The sequence below is a fragment of the Phaethon aethereus genome (assembly GCF_964289735.1).
Source record: "Phaethon aethereus genome assembly, chromosome: 2".
Classification (NCBI taxonomy): Eukaryota; Metazoa; Chordata; class Aves; order Phaethontiformes; family Phaethontidae; genus Phaethon; species Phaethon aethereus.
This window is the reverse complement of record NC_138582.1, coordinates 20,736,600-20,755,192: the sequence shown is the minus strand read 5'-3', so window position 1 is coordinate 20,755,192 and position 18,593 is coordinate 20,736,600. Positions and strand designations below refer to the sequence as shown.

Sequence of the window (18,593 nt, the reverse complement as noted above, 5' to 3'; positions counted from 1 at the left end):
CATAAAAGTATCTGAAGCTTATTTACATATTTGCATTATTTTTTTTTTTTTTGGTAGTATCAGAATGACAAATGCATATAGTTTTAAAAATAAACAAATGAAAAACAACCACCAAAAAAACCGTAAACACCTACACTAGACCTAGAATTCTTTCTTGGGGAGCCATGGAAGGTGAATGAATTGTATATGATGGATGTTAGTCTTGTTGCTTCATGTGTTTTCAGAAAATACCTGGATATCACAATAGCTGATTTCAGAATGCCTATAGAAGGGAAAATAATGAATGCAATGGGGTAGATTATTTGGGTATCTCTGTAACTTGCATCTTCAGGCAGAAGACTGATTCCATTGTAACTGGGGAAAAGAAAGTGATTATTAGAGTTTTTAAAATAAAATAACTTACTGAATATTCAGTCTAAGGGGCAGGGATACTGTTATCCACATCACAATTTTAATGAAAAGTTGGGATTTTCTAATGGACAATCAGTAATGGAAAGCTATAGAGTTGGACTTCAAAGTAGAGGCATAAGACCTTTGTTGGTGTTTTTTGTTTTGGTTTTTTTTTTTAAGCTTGAACAAGAAAACCCTAGGACAGATGAGAAAAACGCATCCCTCTGTACTGGTTACTTGATTCTCTTACAAGTGTTTTTTGCCTAATATCGGACACTAATCTGTGCTAGGGTTAGAGTATCAAAGTAGAGGTTTGTTCAAATGGGGAGAGCCATTTCATAAACTATAAAAGTATCTTATTCTTGTGTTTAGAATTAAAAAAAAACCCATAATGTATAATTTATATCATGTATCTATGTTGTCTGTATACATGTATTTGTTTTTACAGTCATGGGAAAAATGTATACGTCATCACAAATAGAATAGATGTCTTACAAATAGTTCCAGTGGGGAAGAGGGGTTACAGGCAAATTAATGCTCATTTGTTTTCTTTTGTATACTTAGAAAGAAATAGTATTTTGTTTAAAATATAGTGGAAATGCATATCATAGAAACTATTTTTAAAAATGAGAGGGCCTTTGTTGGTTTTTTTTTTATTTTATTTTATTCTTTTATTTTGGATGGCATTTGCTTCTGTTTCAATTCAATGAAGTATTGAGTGCACCTAATTGGATTTACACGAGTTCAAAATACTTAGTACTTCTAATACTCGCATTACATACTTCCCTCTGCCATAACCTCTCTTTTCTGCTGCTTGTGTAGCCACATTGTGAAGTACTTTACATTCAAGAACTCGGTAGGCCTAGAAGAGAAATAATGTAATCTGTCATTGATTTAGAGAAATTGTTAACTCCAGGAAGAAGACAACATCTGTAGGACTTTCAGCAGTGAAACGGTTAAGGGAAATTTGTTTTCTTTCTAGCCCAAGTGACTGTTCTCCAGGTCCAATCAGAGAGCAAGTCCTAATGGGGATCTGCTTAGAAGACTGCAGCTATAATGTTAGGAAAAGCAGAGAATTAGAGCTTTTTTGCCTTTTAAGATGTCAAAAGGTGCTTTGTTACTAAAAGCAATAAAATTGCTTAAATGCATTTTTAATTAATTCCAGCAGTTTCTTAAAATGTCCCTATTTCAGTAGTGATCCATGGGAATAGAAGGGGAAAAGTATACAGACGAGTTCATTAATCATTGTAGGTGTTTCCCATTATCTTAAAAAAAAAATCAATTATCTGCATTTAATGTTTCTTTTGTGTCTAGTTTGGATAATATATGAACAGGTGATGATTGCTGCCCTGGACTGCAGTCGAGATGATTTGGCATTGGTAAGTTCTCAAGTTGACTTTCCCTCAAACCTTAAGTTTTCTTCCTGGGTACCTCTTCCAGATAGTTCTTTGGACAGTTATAGGATATTCTGAACTCCATAACTTGTACTTGTAGAATATCTCTCAAGAAATACACTGCTGGGAAGAAACTGCCTCCACCCACCTTCTCTAATGTGTAACTTTTGTTTAGACAGATCATGTCTCTTCCAATAGCCATGAAAATATTTACAGCTACTCTGGTGTGGGCTAAATGTCAAGAATAATATTGAAGTTGCCATATTGTACAGTGTTTGTTTATCGAAAACCTCTCAAATTATATTTGGTTTTTGAATGTTTTGAGGTATAATGTCCTCTCATATCATATGTCATGTTGGCTATCATCAAAGAAAGTCATTGACATATTGGAGCAAGTCTTCTAGATTAATAAGGAGCTGGACTGCATAATGTATAAGGAAAGGCTGAGAGATCTGGATTTGTTAAGTCTTGAGAAAGCGAAGAAGGGATTTATTGCTATCTTTGAATATGTACTAAAGAAGGTCGAGACAGATTTTTGCAGATGTGCAGCAAAAGGCAAGCGTGAGAGATGTAAGCTGCAACAAAGAAAACTCCAATTAGATATTAGGGAAAAGTTTTTAACAATGGGGTTAGTAAACAGTTTGGGATAAGTGGCACAGAGAAGCTCTGGAATCTCCTTTGGCGATGGTTCAGAAATGGATTAGGATATGGCCCTGCACTCACTTGGAAGCTGTCTCTGTTTTGAGTGGAGGAGCAGGTGACCTCCAAAGGTCCCTTGCAACCCCAGTTACTCAGTGACTCTTCATAAATATATTTTTATTGTATATTTGGGTTTAGTCAATTTGTATGCAAATTTATTTGAATTGTACAAATAACAGTTTAGCTAAAATGACTTTTTTTAGAAATGCAGCACCTGTTCACTAGATTAAAAATGAGAAAACACAACAAACAAAAAAACAAGCTTAGCTAATCCTTCAAAGGCAACAACTGAAAAAGGCAAAAATGTGTTTAGCAGGCAAATTTTAATAATCTTTTCATCCCTCCTTCACAAAATGCTGGAAAAAAAAAAAAAACATGAGCTTGTCTTGCGCCCTGAAAGGCAGCAAGCTTGAGCTGAAAGATATTTTCAGGAGTCCAGGTCTTTCATGGGGATTACCTTGTTCTCTGTCAGATGGCAAAATACCCCATAAAGTCTTTGAGCTTCATGTGATGTCATCTGGGTGAAGCTTAATGGTCTGTGATATACAAGGGGTCAGACTAGAGGATGTAGTGGGGAGAAGGGCAATTTGAAAGTAGGCAGAACTATCCAACTTTATCTTGCATCCCATATGTATATTGTAGAATGGAGTATGCTGGAAAATACAGCACAACATGCTGAACTTGTCATGAACCCACTGAACTTACCTTTCTTTTGTTCCTCAGCAGAAACTATTGTTGTGGTGTAGCTGTCTGTTTAAAAAAAACAAATAGACTTACTTTTTAAATAAATAAATTTCTGTGTTCTGATTTATATCTAAAACAATTTTGGCCTTTATTTTCAGGGTCTTTTTAGGAAAACTTTCACAAAATTGTTGAGGGAGCCAGTGTTGAAAGATCAGTTGTGAAAGACTATTTATTTTTACTAACACTGGCAGGGATTTTAAATTTCAGTTTCTGTGCCCGCTAGGGAATATTGCTTGAGATGAGGGAGTGCAAAATTTTATATGCAGCTCAGAAAAGAGGTTAAAACCTTAGAGGGAAACTTAGTTGTTTTGGTTTTTTTTTTTAATTTAATTGATTTATAGTAAAGAAGTAGTTAATTCAAACAAGTCAACATAATATGTGGCTTTTTGCTACAGCTGTATCCCCAAAGTAGACAAACAGCTTTGGAACTTCTGTTTTTTAGCAGTGAGCTTTTGACAGCTGTGATGCATTTTGCTTAGGGGATAGGTCTCATCTGCTCCAAATGAGGAGGCTGAGGAGGTTTTCAGTCATTTATCTGACTTCTGTTCTTGCTGTTTCTTTCCTGTCTTTATTACTGTTGTCCTCTTTGTCCTGCACAAAATGACTGTGTGTAATGCACAACTGTACTGCAATCAGCTAATTCTTGCAAGTTTTTGTGCAGTCATCTACTGTTGGCAGGCATTTGCACTATCAGTGTTTTACATGCTGAAGCCCAGGTTTATATTTCTTTGCCTTTGTCAGACCTTTAAAATTAAAAACTCTCGTGATTAAAAAGAATCGGAAAGCAAATTAACTGCAAATTAAAGATTCACATACAAATGAGATTTGCCATTGTAACTGCTGGGTTTCTGAGAGAATCTCAAAAGTACATTATTGACATAGTGCGGAACCAGTCCTCAATAACATAAACTGTTATGAGATTACAGGTTAAATTTAAAAAAAGGAGATTCGGTGCTGCTGAGTCCAGAACATTTTGAAAATACAGCTACTATAGTTTATTCATGCACTTTTGTTTTCGAAAGTGTTGCAGTGAGTTGTTCGTGACTGTCTCACAACTTTTCATGTCACTTTGTTGTGTCTGATGTCTTAATATATAGGAGTTTATTTTGGCCTTGTGGCCGCTGTATGCGGTTGAATAATGATCGTGTAGTCAGATCTAACGTGAACAATTTTGGTCTTGTAGTACTCCTGCACTTGAGTACTACTTCATCAGCTTTTTTTTATATTTTTGATGAGGTTTTTCTAGGTGTAAAAGTCCATCTGTAGATTGTGGAGTTTAGTATTATCGCGAATGTTACGATTTTTGACATTTAGAAATTTTATTATAGAAAAGCCGGGCATGTTTTTATACTGAAAATAATTGTCCTTCAGGATTCCCAGATCACTGGGCCACAGGCTGGATTTATTGTCTGCAAAAGTTCTTTTTAAAATCTAGAACGTTGTTTGTATTGTAAAAGCTGCAGTGAAACTACTTTTCTGGAGTTTTATGTAAGTTTTCCTGTCTCTTAAGAACGTTCACAGATGAGTTCAGATGTCATGTAACATGCTGCTAAGTACATGTTTTTATGACAGTTTGTTGTCCAGAGCAGCAGCAGTTCACCTAGACATTACTCAAAGTGCCAGTAGACTGTTTCTGTACTAAACCTGAGTCTTGCTGTGTCAAATGGCATTGCTGAGATCTTGTTTCATTGGAAACTTAGATGATCATAATGCAAATATTCTGTGCTTACTTGAGGCTACACATTGCTGCTTTGATTACGGTTTTCCTTTCTCTCTTCCTTCTCTATTTTTTTGCATATTGAGAGATGTGAATATTTCTCTTTGCTGTGCTCTAGCAACCTGTTTATTTACAGAAACAGAGAGGTAACATACTAGTTTTTACTGATTTGCTTCTGTATTTTTCCTTTGACCAGTGGGTGTAATGAGATGGAACAGATTATGTAGATAGGCCTCTTGTAGAACCTTAGGTCTGAAGTACAAATTTATAAGCTTGGTGGTGTAAATAAATGCCTGGAAAAGGAGAGTTCTGTGTGAAGCTTTTAATGTGATTCAAACCACTGGTCTCTTTGAGAGCCTGGGGACTGTCCTGCCTCCCACCATAATGAGTCAGCTACAAACTTTGCAATGCTATCTAGCCACATTCATGATATGGTTACAGTTAGTTTGCTCTGGAGAAGTTGTGACTCAATGCCTCTACCAAACATCCTCTTTTGCTAATCCAGAGAAATCTGCCTGTGATGAATTTCTTTTATCCAGCCCAGGTGTCTCATTGATTTCAGGAGTTAGAAGCTACGCCTCTTCTGCCAGCAGGCTTAACCCAAGCCAGTGACAAACGTTTTCTTTGGATTTCAATGTTTATTTTAAAAATAAATACAGAGCATAGTATTAGCATAGTTTGTTCCATTGTAAGATATCCATTTATTAAAGAAGCTTCACATAAGCTCTTACTGTCTTTATTTTGTTTTTTTTTACTGTCTTGTGTTACTATGAGGCAACGAAGTAGACTAAAAGTTTTAATAGTATCAGAACTGTTTTAGTAGGTGAATTTAATTTTCTAGACAAATAACCTTTTCCAAGAAGGCCTGATGATCTAATGACCTGTATTGAAGATATTTCTTAGAATTAGTCTTTTAACAGACAAAGTTTCTGTTTCTGAGGTTCTCTTTATCAATAAATTTTATTGCTTATTTCAAAAATTGTATTGTCTTTTACTTAGAAGTGCCATTTCAGGTGGTAGAGTTTATCAGCCAAGGAGTTTTGTGGTTTTTTTCCTTCCAGCTTCCATGTAGATAATTATATTCACAATAATGTTTTTGCTTTCATTTGTATAGTTTTGTCTTCAGGAACTAAGGCGGCAGTTTCCCGGGAGCCACAGAGTTAAACGATTAACTGGAATGAGATTTGAAGCTATGGAAAGGTAAAACCTGAATTTAAAAAAATGTACTTTCTGTCTGGAAGGGTGCTTGATATTTCTTAGAAAGGAATTCAGGCACTATAAAAACACAGCAAAGCAATGCGGGGCAGTTTCTTTGTAGAAAATGACGAAGTGCATGATCATATAATAATGTTTAGACATTTTTGTTGCATTTTTGCATGCGCTATGCGGTGTTATATTTTTGCAGTCTTCCCATCAGACTTCATAGATTAAAAAGATTGCTTACTCAATAACAAGTCACTAAACAGTAAAACAGAAGACACTTTAACAAAGTCTGAGGCGTATACGTTTCATCACACAGAGCTAGAGTAGCATGTGAAAATCAATGCCAGCATTTTTTTGCCTTCATTGTTCTCCCATCCTCCTGATTACTGCAAGCTGTAGCTCTTTTCCTTTGTTTTCTGAGTGTGGATAAATTGAGTAGAATTTAATAAGGTTTAAATCTATAGAGCTAGCTATAGAAAAAACTCAAAAAAACCATGTGGAATAGAATGGCAGAACCTAAAAGTCAGACTCACCTTTTTGGAATGACCTACAGAAGGGTTATAACATACTCAGTTTAACAGGAATTGTTCAAATAATGAACAGCTTAAAACTTTACAGTTTTCCAAGAGGAATGATCCTCAGGGCTTGAGGTTGACCTTTATTGTCCGCCTTTCTCCTTTGGGTGCATCTTTGATACCAACATTCTGTTCTAAAGCACTTGTCTTGGGTGTTAATAAGGACTTCCAGCTTCCAGTGCCTTTGAATGCTAGCAAATCTGTTCCATGCCACATATTGCATTAAGAATTGGTGAAATTTGGAGCTTGTGGGCCATTTTGATATGAAGGATTTGGATCTTAGAAGTAAACCCCTAAATGCTTTTTTTTGTAATTTATTTGTTTAGCAATGTTCTTCATTCATTGCATCCTTACAAAATTAACTTTCAAAATGTTACTTGATATGAGCCACCAATGAATGTCCATTGCTTGGATCAAAAAGAGTGGGTAACTGGACTCCTCAACTACAGGATCCATCTTGGGGCAACTAGATGCTCCACGTTCCACACTTGCTTTATATCAAATACACATTTATGAAGAATTTCTGTTAAACTTAGCTTTCGTTCTGTCTTCATTTGATGGAGCGTAGGATGACAGTGAGAGAATGGCATCAGATTTTCCCCTCTTCCCGAAACCTGTTCAGAAGTGCAAAAGATCATAGCTCTGTTCCGACTTACATGACTGCATTGAAGATGTTATTGCATGGGAACAGATCTTTGTGGGAGATGACTGCTGCACAAACATTATGTGTTATTTCAGCAATGAAGTGAGATTGAGCCACAGTTTTCCAAAAGTGCTCATAAAAATTCTTGACAATTCTTGTCAGGTTAGATCCTTGAGCTTGGAATATCAGGGGAGCAGAGGCATTAACAAAAGCTGCGGTTTCGTCTCCATGTATTTTCCCCAGAAGTCAGAGAAGAAAGAGGCTTCAGCTCTGGCTTGTCTTGAACAGGAACCCATCTGCAGGTGCTCTAAGCCATGCCCTGGGGAAGCCTGTCTCTCTCCACTGACTATAAATGAAGCCTAGGGAGACTGGAGGGGTTACATTCTCAGTTGAACTAGTGAGCTTTTTGTTAAATTCTAAGCGACTTCTAGGAGTTCATAAGATCCTGTGTTCTCTAGCAGGAAGACGAAACAGTGAAGGACATCTGAGACATCCTTGTAGACACTTGCTAATCAAGAGAATAGTATTCTGGAACTTCACCGTGTAAAGCTGGTTATATCATATACATTATGGCCATCATGTTCAGTCTTATACATTGGATAAAGTAGCAACAGGGAACATTAATAGAGCATTTTACAGCACATCTGCTCAAGTCTGTAGCAGTCGCCCTCTACTCATTTCTGCTTTGTGCTTCCTTTCACATTTGTTCTCATACCTTGTGGTAACTGGACTGGACAGCTGAGGTATGCTAATGTCGGCAGTGCTTAGGGAGCAGTGAGAGTACGTAAATGGGTGTCCAAGGTGAGAAGGGGATGTGTATCATCAAAATCAATCAGTGGTACCTCTGAAAAACTACTTGTCAAACTATACATGAAGACACAAAGTATGCCCTAGTTACGTGGTGATAGCATAACAGCTGTGTAGTCAAATGTGTTTTGAATTGAATTCTTTCATTTGCCCAGTTTGGGTCATGTACACAGCTGGCTGAACACACGGACCTGTTTCCCAGGAGGTTTCAAGCATTTATAGCAGCTGGAGTAACCTGTTTTGAGCATACTGCAAACAGAGGAATTAATTGATAAAACCTATGTAGTGATGATGGACAACATTTTATTTCAAGTTTTATGGTGTAGACTAGGGGTGGACTCTTGTGTAAATCCCAGCAGTTTACTGTATGTGACTGCTTATACTTTATGAAATCATAGCAGAAGAAACTTAAGTGATGCTTTAAATTACAATAATGAAGTGAAAAGTCATTATTTTGGATGGCCTTTCAAATTTGGGGTTTTCTGTTTGTTGGGAGAGGTCAAAGGGAGAATTGGGATGTGGTGATTGCAGCTATTGGGTACAGAAAAAGAGAGAAAAGATACAAGAGTAAGAAATGGGGCATAAAATATATAAGTTGCTGCTGAAACTTATATATTCTTGCTTAAATATATTCAGTATAAACAGTACGGGGGTTATTAACTATTGCAAGGACAGTCAAAAAGTCAGGAGTTCTCTTTTAGCAGAAATAAATGTGAATTATTTCTTTGAACAGGTATGATGATGCTATCCAGTTATATGATAGAATTTTACAAGAAGATTCAACTAACACAGTAAGTTTAAAAGATTTTTCTGAACTGCAATGGTTTATTGTTTAAAACTATGATAACTTTTTGTGGAAAAACATTGTCTGTATTACTGTATTTGTGTCCTTCAGTTTACTAGTATAATAAATTACATTACCTTCATTAGAGCAAATGAGATTCGTTTCATGATATAATACCTGCTTAAACACTGAATTTAGCAGATAGTATTAAAACTAGCAGCCTTTCCAGCTGTCTTAGTAGGGTTTAGATTGGGCCTTTCAGCTTTTCCATTTGCCCTGAATATTCAGTGTTTAAAGGACCAATATAGTCTGCCATGTGTCTTGTGTCTTCCTAATGCTTAATCTTACTTAAAGATTAAGTATGAATACACTCAGGTAGTGCTTCGGTAGCAGTTTTGATTTATTGTCTGGGACATTTTACTAGCTTTTGAATCAAAATACTACAAAGCTTGCCAATCATAAAAATCTGAGACAGACTGTGCTTTGCTTTTAAGCATTTTTTGAATACTTGTTGTGTAAGCCACCTTGAGCTATTAGATACCAAAATGAAAGTCTAGGGAAACTTGTAGCAATATATTTTCATACATTTTTTTTTTCCACAAGGATAAAACTAAGACACTATGCAGTTCCAAATTTTTCTATCCCATGTTGCAAAGTCAGTCAATTATTATTAGTCATTGTGTGTTTGAGGGTGTATGTTTGTTGGTGTTACTTGGTTTCAAGGAACTAGTTCTCTTTATTGGGTAAATTTCTATGTAAATGTAATACTTGGGCTATTGCAGATGTTTTGCTAGTTTCATGTAAATGTTCCTTAGTGTGTTTTGAACATCTACCTTTCTTCAGTTAGCATATTTGATGTCATCTACTATTCAGGAGGGGCAAACCCTCAGAAACACAGATAACTGAGGGTAACTCGGGTATGCCAGAGCTGCATATAGATAAAGTACCATCACTTAAACTAAGTAAACCATTAAAAAACAACCCACAAAACAAATTAAAGGACAACAATGCAACAAAAAAAAAATACCTCAAACCAGCAAACCAGCAAATTATTTTCAAGGCAACACATCTGAAAACATTAACCAAGCTAAGCAGTCAAACAACAGCGGTAGGTTAAAGTCTATGTCTTTTAGCAGTGGTAGAACTCATATTTTTTGTGCAAGGGTAAAAAGAACTGTTTCAATTCTTCGTGCTTTTTTTTTTTTTTTTGCTCTCCCTAGAGCAGTACTTGAACGATGTTCTGTGAGACAAATATAGGTGATTTGCAGTTGTCTTTTGAAAGTCTATAGCATTTTTCAGAAGTATGAGCACAAGGTACATAGCTGTCTGCAGTAAATGTTGATGGATTTTATCAGTGTATGGTCCAAAGAGTTTCAGAGACTCTGAGTCTTCGGAGCCATGTTAAAGCGAGATCTTCATCTATAGTGAAGCCACAAGAATAGGTCACCTAGGTGCACATTTTATGACCTTTTGCTGAAGCCAGTGGAAGACGGAGCACCGTATTACAATGAATTCTGTAGGCCACAGGTCTTTGATGTGTGCATTTTTGGCAGTCTTACTCTTCAGCTGTCTCAACATGGCTAACGTCATCCAAGTGGTTTGCTGGATAGTTTTATAGAACAAAATGATATATTTAAATAAGTAATATGCATGGCTATTACCTAATTTGGATTTCCTCCTTAACAAAATCATAAAGATCTGTAAAATGGCAATATTTAGAAGCATAAGATGTAAATATTAGAACAGCTGCATGATCTATTTGATTTCTTAAGATCTGAGAACAGAAATGGAGTGTTAAATGAAAAGCAAAGGTTCCTTGCTATGTAATTATAGAATAGGTTGTCTAAGCCTTGCATGTGAAGACTGGAAAGATAAATAGAAAATTTTGATAAATTGTTCTGTGCAGATATCTTTGTGTCTTTTACCTGTTAATTATTTCCATGCACACATGTGGCTGCTGTAGGAAAATAAATATTTTCAGATTTTAAAAAAGAAACTGTTGCTGAGTTTGTCTTGGCACTGACCTTACCTTATAGCAATTTCTTCTGGTTTGCTGACACATGGAGTTGCTTATATATGTACATCAAACGTTTTGGCATGTGCTGCAAGTGAAACATAGACATTTGTTCACAGGAATCATGTAAAAATCATGCTTTGCATTGACTGACGGTTTCTAATAGAAGCATGGAAAAAGCTTTTTCAAAAAATTACTTATTTTAGACACCTAGCTGACTTTTCCATTATGAAAAGTGAACTTTGAACTCAAATTGTGTAATGGACATTTATACTTTCAGATGAGGTTTTGTTACATGCAAGACTCTGAAATCAAGATAACAAAACTTAGAATAGAATTCAGAGTACTCTGTGATCATCTCTCAATGTTTTATCTCACTGTGACCTTACTTGCTGAAAAGATGACTCATTTGACAATGGAGCAATGTTAATGTTGTCACTTCAGAGACCATGTTTCATTTTTCAAAGCATGTAGGCGTTGTGTAAAAGTCTGTCCCTTTTCTAAAGAGTTTAAGGAATGAAATGTGACTCTTGTGAAAAGCACAACTTGTGCTATTATGTCCTTTAATAGCATAAGAATGGGAATCTTTTCCATTCTTGTCCATATTTGTTGCAATGAAGGCTTATTAGAGCCACAGCTGGCAGATTACTCTGTTATTAAGGCTGTATAACATTTTCCATTGTAGGCACTTTTTTATTAATTGAAATTTAATGTAGTATCCAACTGAAAATCTGCCAAACAGTAGCTGAGTTGTTTGTAGATCTTCAGATAAAATGCTTCGTCTGTTTCTCGGAACAAAATAAAGGGGATGGGGGACTTCTTTCTTTTTTTTTGAGCAGGGCTGGTAGAAAGGACTTTTTGTTAGTTTTTACTGTTAATGTATTTCACTGAGAAATCATCATCCTCTGCTTTGGAGGGAAGCCTTGGATACCAACAGGAAAGGAGCTCTTGGTAGAGTGCAGCTTTTATTATACTATGAGAAAAACACCCAAACTGGCTCAGTTACAGGCATTTGAAAATCTTTGCTTCATGTTCTCAGTAAAGACTGCTGGAATTTTTATTAAGTACATCTTTTTAAAATCCCATTTGTATTGAGCATGACCTATCCCAGGCTACAGGGACTAAGCAGGACTTCCTTTGCAGTTGCTCCTCATGGCTGTAGGGCAGTGAAAGGGGCAGAAAGTAGGGAGACTCCTTCTTTTCTGAGTTGCACCCAAGTGATGGGCAGCAGAAGGAAAAAAAACCCCACAGCCAGAAGGAACTGAGTAAAAAGAGAAGGAAGCAGAACTGTGAGGACCAAAAGAGAGAAAGGGACAGGTAACAGAGGGTTAGGTGGTTAGTTAATAGGAGACGTCAGGTCAGGTGTAGGGGAACAGATGGCTTGAAGAGTGGGTAGGAGATCAGAACAGAGGGATTTGTATTAATGTTTAAGTCTTGGGTGCCTTTTTTTTCTTCCCTAAAAAAAAAAAAAATTATTAACATTTTGCCTTGAGGCATTGTATTTTCTGCTGTCAGTAAATAGCTTTGAGACCTACTGGTAAAATGTCTCTTATTCCCTGTAGTACCTGGTGTATATTAGTTCTGTCAGTAACTGTCTTAGCTCCAATAGTGAAGGCATATACCATTTGAATGCTGCAAGTAATCAAACTTGTGGTTCTGCAAGATGGAATTTTTCTGTTCTTTCACTAAAGAAAACCCAGGTACACTTCATACCTTCTGGAGATAATAGCATGCTTGAGCATTTAGCCTTTAAAAAATGACAGAATCTGCCTGCCCTTAAAATGACTGCTAGTCTTTTGAAGAAAGTAGTTATTTTTTAGCTCTATCCTTTGTACATTCAGCAAATACAAGGCTAAACTTTGATACAATATTGCAATATGAAATGTAATGTCACATTCAAACTCCAGGCATTTTTAAATTGCAAGTTGATCTTCAGAGTGTTCTCAGTGTCTTTATTAGTGGTCTGGGTACTACATTAAGGTTTATGTTTTGGATGAATTGCTTCTTGTTGTGGTTTAACCCCAGCCAGCAACTGAGCACCACGCAGCCAATCACTCAATACCCCCCAGTGGGATGGGGGAGAGAACCGGAAGGGTAAAAGTGAGAAAACTCGTGGGTTGAGATAGGCAATTTAATAGGTAAAGCAAAAGCTGCGCATGCAAGCGAAGCGAGGAATCCATTCACCACTTCCCATGGGCAGGCAGGTGTTCAGCCATCTCCAGGAAAGCAGACTCCATCATGCATAACGGTTACTTGGGAGGACAAATACCATATCTCCAAATGTGCCCCCCTCCCCTTCCTCAGCCTTATATGAGCATGACGTCATATGGTATGGAATATCTCTTTGGCCAGCCTGGGTCAGCTGTCCTGGCTGTGTCCCCTCTCAGCTTCCTGTGCACCCCCAGCCTTCTCACTTGCAGGCCAGCATGAGAAGTCAGACAGTCCTTGACTACTTAGCAACAACTCAAAACATCAACATGTTATCAACGTTTTCTCATCACAAATCCAAAACATAGCCTTATACTAGCTTCTATGAAGAAAATTAACTCCATCCCAGCTGCAACCAAGACAGTTGTTTAAAATTTGGTAGGAAGTTTGCATGAAATTGATATATCTGTATTTTCTATTTAATATGTAAGTCCTCATTTCTGGGAATGGGGCTCATACATAAGAACCTTACAAATGGAAGTAGTATCTTGAATGCTTTTTTTTCTCTCATTTGTCCCACAGCAGCCATGTGAGAGGAAATAGTACTGACATTTTACATACGGAGAACAGATGAAAGCCCAGCCCAGCTCTGCAAAATTATTTAGGACTTAGTTCCTAAGTAGGCAGTTAGCTATCTGATTTTGCTATTCAAATGAGGAATTTTTAAACTATGTGTATATGTCTGTATCAGGTTAAGTTGAATGCCTTTTTGCATTATTTTACCCTGGCAAAGGTTCTGCTCTTGGGGAGCAATTTCAATTTGAATGCCTCTATTTTAATTAGATAGCTAAATATTTTTGTTAGTCAGGCCCTTCCCAAGGTGGCCTGTCCAGGAGTGTAAAGAAGATTGATGCTGAGAGAGGAAATTTTGTTTTTGTGTTCAGGATTTAGGTTGTTGTCTAATCCACTCCACTGTCATCCTAGTGCACCTGCAGTATCTCCTAATTCTTCAGCTCAACCATCAAGATAACTGCAGAGCATTTGGTTAACACCAGGGGAAGGTGAGATAGGGCACAAAGTTCTGACTTAATTCTAATCCACGGAAAATCTGATGTCTTTATTGGGATAATTTTTCTCCTGTTTTTCATGCCACTTTTTCATCTAAGCTTTTAATACAACCAGACATGGTACATGCTTGCTTAGCTTAGGGCATGTGGCTAATCACATTAACTTCATGGGTCTAGTAATATAATTGTGTGAATGAAGAATTAAAAATTGGAATTTTCAGAACAAGATAGTGTTCTGGGTGAAGCTGTTGTCTTCAGGATTAGTAAAATATTTCACTAACTGCTCTGTTTATGGCAGTGGGCAGAAACAAGTGTATGCATATGGTCACATGAAGTTACACTTTCCCATACTGTTTTGAGATTCTTTTTTTAGCCAGGCTGGACACATTTCAGAAGAGGCACATGGTTGAAGATGTGAGAATCCAGGTGCTAGAAAGATTCAGAGCAAAATCTTAGTACTTAGTATCATGTAAATAGGCAGCAATTATATATCATGTATATTTGAGTTAATTCTTCCTAGCATCTCTTTATCACTGTGCATTGACTTGTGATACCGTCACAAGGTACTTGTGATTTACCGTCTTGACTTACTGTAGGTAACTTTTTTTTTCCCAGTTCCTTGTCTCTAGTAAATAAGATGAGAATATTATGAGCAGTAAGTCAGAACATTGGATGTCTATTTATCATCTGTGCAGTAATAATTCTTTAAAACTCCTGCAGTAGCTGTGCATTCATTTTGAATAGAGACCTCCTGTGAAGTTCTTGTAGCTTTGTACATTTATCTACAGGATGCTTCAAGTTGCAAAAAGGAAAATGGCTCACCATTATTAATTAGTATTTACTAATAGGGGGAATTTTCTGAGGTGCCGTGTGTATGTTTCATTAAGTATATTCCTAGCACTGCCAGGAAAGACACAACTAGTCCTAAACTTAAATATGTATAGTAGTAATTTTAAAGGGAATCAAAAAAGATAGTTTGGCACTGTGTCTGATGCAGGATGGAGTTGGTGAGAGGTGTGAAAAGCTACAGCTGCTGCTTCAGATGGTCCCCAGGGAGGACTGATGTTCAGGTTGGGGATGCACTACGTGGATCCTAAAGAAATGTTTTTTTTTTCTTTTGACAGTTAAAGCATCATTTACCTTTTGTGAGGTGTGTTTTCAAGATCGGTAAAGCGAGAGAGTAGATTGCATCCCAGAATTTTTCCCATGTTTTACTTTTTGGAGTGTAGCAATTTTAAATGTTGGTGGAGATTTTTTTCCTTGAAATTAAGTATTTGAGAACCTAAGAACAGCATTACTGCAGTCATGCCAAAAGTCTGTTTTACTTGTCCTGTTTCTGACAGTGACCAATAGCAGATACTGGGAGAAGTGTATAAGAACGGGGCGATCATAGTATGCTCTGGTCTCTTCCACCAGTGTCCATTCATCTTCATGTTATGATTTTCCTGTACCAGAAGTGGTAACTCTATTTTTAATAGCTCTTCATGAAATTTCTTCTTTGATTTTTTTTTAACTGCTTTTTGAACTTGCATAAGTGTGCTGTCTGTGTGTCTACAACATAATTCAGAAATGAAATATCATAATTTACTCCTGGACTGGGCAAATATCTCTTCATTTTTTTTTCCAAACCTTCCATCTAACAATTTTATTGATACCCCTAATTTGTCTATTATGGTCAATAGTTGTTTTCTGTTCACTTTATTCATTGTCATGATTTTAGGGATCTTCTGCGTTTTTCTTCCCTCCAAGCTGAGAATTTCTAATCTGTCCAGCAGTTCTTGTTGCCATACTATGCCCTGAAACCCTGCTACTGTTCTGAGTGTCATTTCTGGTTTTTTTTCTATAGTTGGATGAGGAAGGAGAGGACAGAACCGCAGTCAGTATTAAAAATGCAAGAGCATTATGGAATTATACAATGGTAAAATGATGCCACTGATGTGTTCTCATGTGTATTCTTTTCTGATAATTCCACTTGCAGAGTGTTGTGGGTTTTCATTTTTGGGGCACTTTTTTTGTTTGTTTTTTAAGACCTCTTCTGAACACTGAAATGACAATTTATAGAACTGTTTATTGCAACTCCAGCATCTTCTTCCTAACTGGGCAAATTCAGACAGCTTTTCGGGTACATTAAACTAGTATTGTTTTACCCTATATGCAACCCTTAATCTAGATTAAATTTCAGGGGCTCTTTTATCATGCTGACATTCACTGTTGTGAATGGTATTCTTTACAGTTGACTTTTGTTCTTTATCCTTACATAACTCATTATCATCAATTAACTTGAGCATATCACTGTTAATTCCCTTGTTAGGTGACTTATGAAGATGCTGAGCAGTAGTTTTTAGTACAGGCAACTCTGGGATTCTCAGTGCGGAGAAGTCACTGGTAGACAAGAACTCTTTTCTCTCCATTTTGTATCTTTTGACTAATTATTTATCCATGCAAAGACCTTCATCTCTTACAGTGTGGCAGTTTACTTTCCTTCAGAGTTTTCAGCTTCAGAGATCATGTTGAAATTATTTTCGAAGTTGACTTCAAAATGGATCTTTATTCATCTGCATTCTTGGTGACTCCTTTGAAGAACTCTAGTAGATCAGGGAAGCCTTACTTTCCTCTGCATAAACCGTTCTCACTCTTCTTTGGTACATAACATTTTTAATGTTTTCCAATTCCAGGAATTTTTAGTCTATAGCTTCTACCAATTTGCTGTGTGCTGGTGTTAGACTTTATGGAGTATTGTTTATTGGATTCCTCCTAGAATCCTGGAAAAAGTTACATTCACCATTGCTACTTATGCTGTTACATTATCCCTAAAGGAGCAGCTTTGACTCAGCAGCTCTGTGCCTGCATAGATTCATTTGTAAGATTTGGGCTGATTTAACTATCTTCCATGGTTACCTTTGAAAAAAACTCTTGTCTGGTAAGAGTACATTCGTTATTGTGGTTTTATTCAGATTATGTGGCATTTTTTGACATCTGTGTAATTTGTTCCCTTTATCTTTGTTGTCTGTGATAAAAACAAATTCCAAAAATTTAAGAATTTCTTTTTAAGATGCAAAATATAATTTAATGCTGCAGCAGTTATACAGATATGAATTTGTTCCTTTCTTAGAGGTGTCAATCCCTGAAATTTCTCCTACTAATACTTTCTTTGCACCATGAAATTTAGAACAATCTTAGCCTCTCTCTTGGTATGTTTTACTAATCAAGTGCAGAAGTTGATAAATGTTAAACTCTTCACTTTGAGTCTACTTAATGCTAATTAAAAAGAATCATGACAAATGGAGGATTAGTTCTTGTGCCAGATTGGGGATTATTAGTCTTTAAAAGAAAAAGCTTAGAAAGGTTCACTGTTTAATAAATGTGACATACTGAAGTACCTTACTCCATATGATAAGCATTATGGTATAAGTGTTTCTTTCAGATGCATATATCTTTCGATTTAAGAATGCTGGATTTACAGAACCCCGCCAATAACCATTCTAGTGTTTTGTTTTAAATTCTGGAAAGTTAATGGGGAGAGTTCCATGTCATAGGTTCTGCATGGTGAAACACTGCAGATCTTGTTGCAGCATTGAAAGTTTTGTCTTTTCATTTTGATTTAATGTGGAAGAAGAAAGGAGATTGAGCTCGTTTTTGTGTCAGGCTTGTTCTTAAAAATCTTACCGTTGTGATGCAAAGAACCAAATTGTAACTCTTGAACATTATTTTTTTATCTTCATTAACATATTGTTACAACTATTTTAGTATGCTTCATAGATTTCAAAATAATCTCAAATCTTGTAGTTAAAAATATGTTTCTCATGAATATTCTTAGTGACTTTGAAATTAATGACTGAACAGATTTGTAGTCTGCATTTTGCAGTTTTTTAGTATCTTGCAATAGGCCCCCTAAAAATGAGCTTATATTTTGAAATGTGAGATTTTTACTGAAAAGAGGGCCTGAAACATAATAAAACATATGAAATTGCCTGGTTTTGTGTTACAATTTTATTTATGTGCTGGAGAAATGTTAGTAATTGCTTTAAAAAAAAACCCTACACCCTCATTGACTTCTTCCCAGAAGAAGAGACTTTCAAAAATTCTGTGCTACTATACAACATTTTGTTCATTCTCTGAATGTCAGCACTGTTTTGAGTGGCTGAGCATCTGTTTTGTAAACTAAGAGTTCTCTGTAAATAAACTTGTCCCAGCATTTGTGGAGGTTTATTTCAGGATGAAGAGAGTGCAGATTTCAAGCCCAGTTGCTGCTTTATTTTTGATGATAAGGAAGGTGGATAAAAAAGGAAGTTTTCCTCAAATAAGAAACAAAAAGTGTAATTTTGAAGGAACATTATGGGATTTGGTGCAGTTCCGAAGCGGATAAATTCCATCAGATGTGTATGTAATTCATTTAACTCCTAAGCGC

General features: G+C 36.3%; 1 protein-coding gene across 1 annotated transcript in view; it reads left to right on the top strand.

The window, feature by feature from the left end:
• Positions 1-18,593, top strand: part of EMC2 (ER membrane protein complex subunit 2) — a gene marked incomplete at its 3' end in the record, with an annotated part of 42,977 nt that overhangs the window by 8,626 nt on the left and 15,758 nt on the right. Inside the window, exons 3-5 of the mRNA XM_082015192.1 lie at positions 1,705-1,769; positions 6,059-6,144; positions 8,906-8,963. Coding sequence (XP_081871318.1) covers positions 1,705-1,769; positions 6,059-6,144; positions 8,906-8,963 — 209 coding nt within the window. The remainder of the gene's footprint in view (positions 1-1,704; positions 1,770-6,058; positions 6,145-8,905; positions 8,964-18,593) is intronic.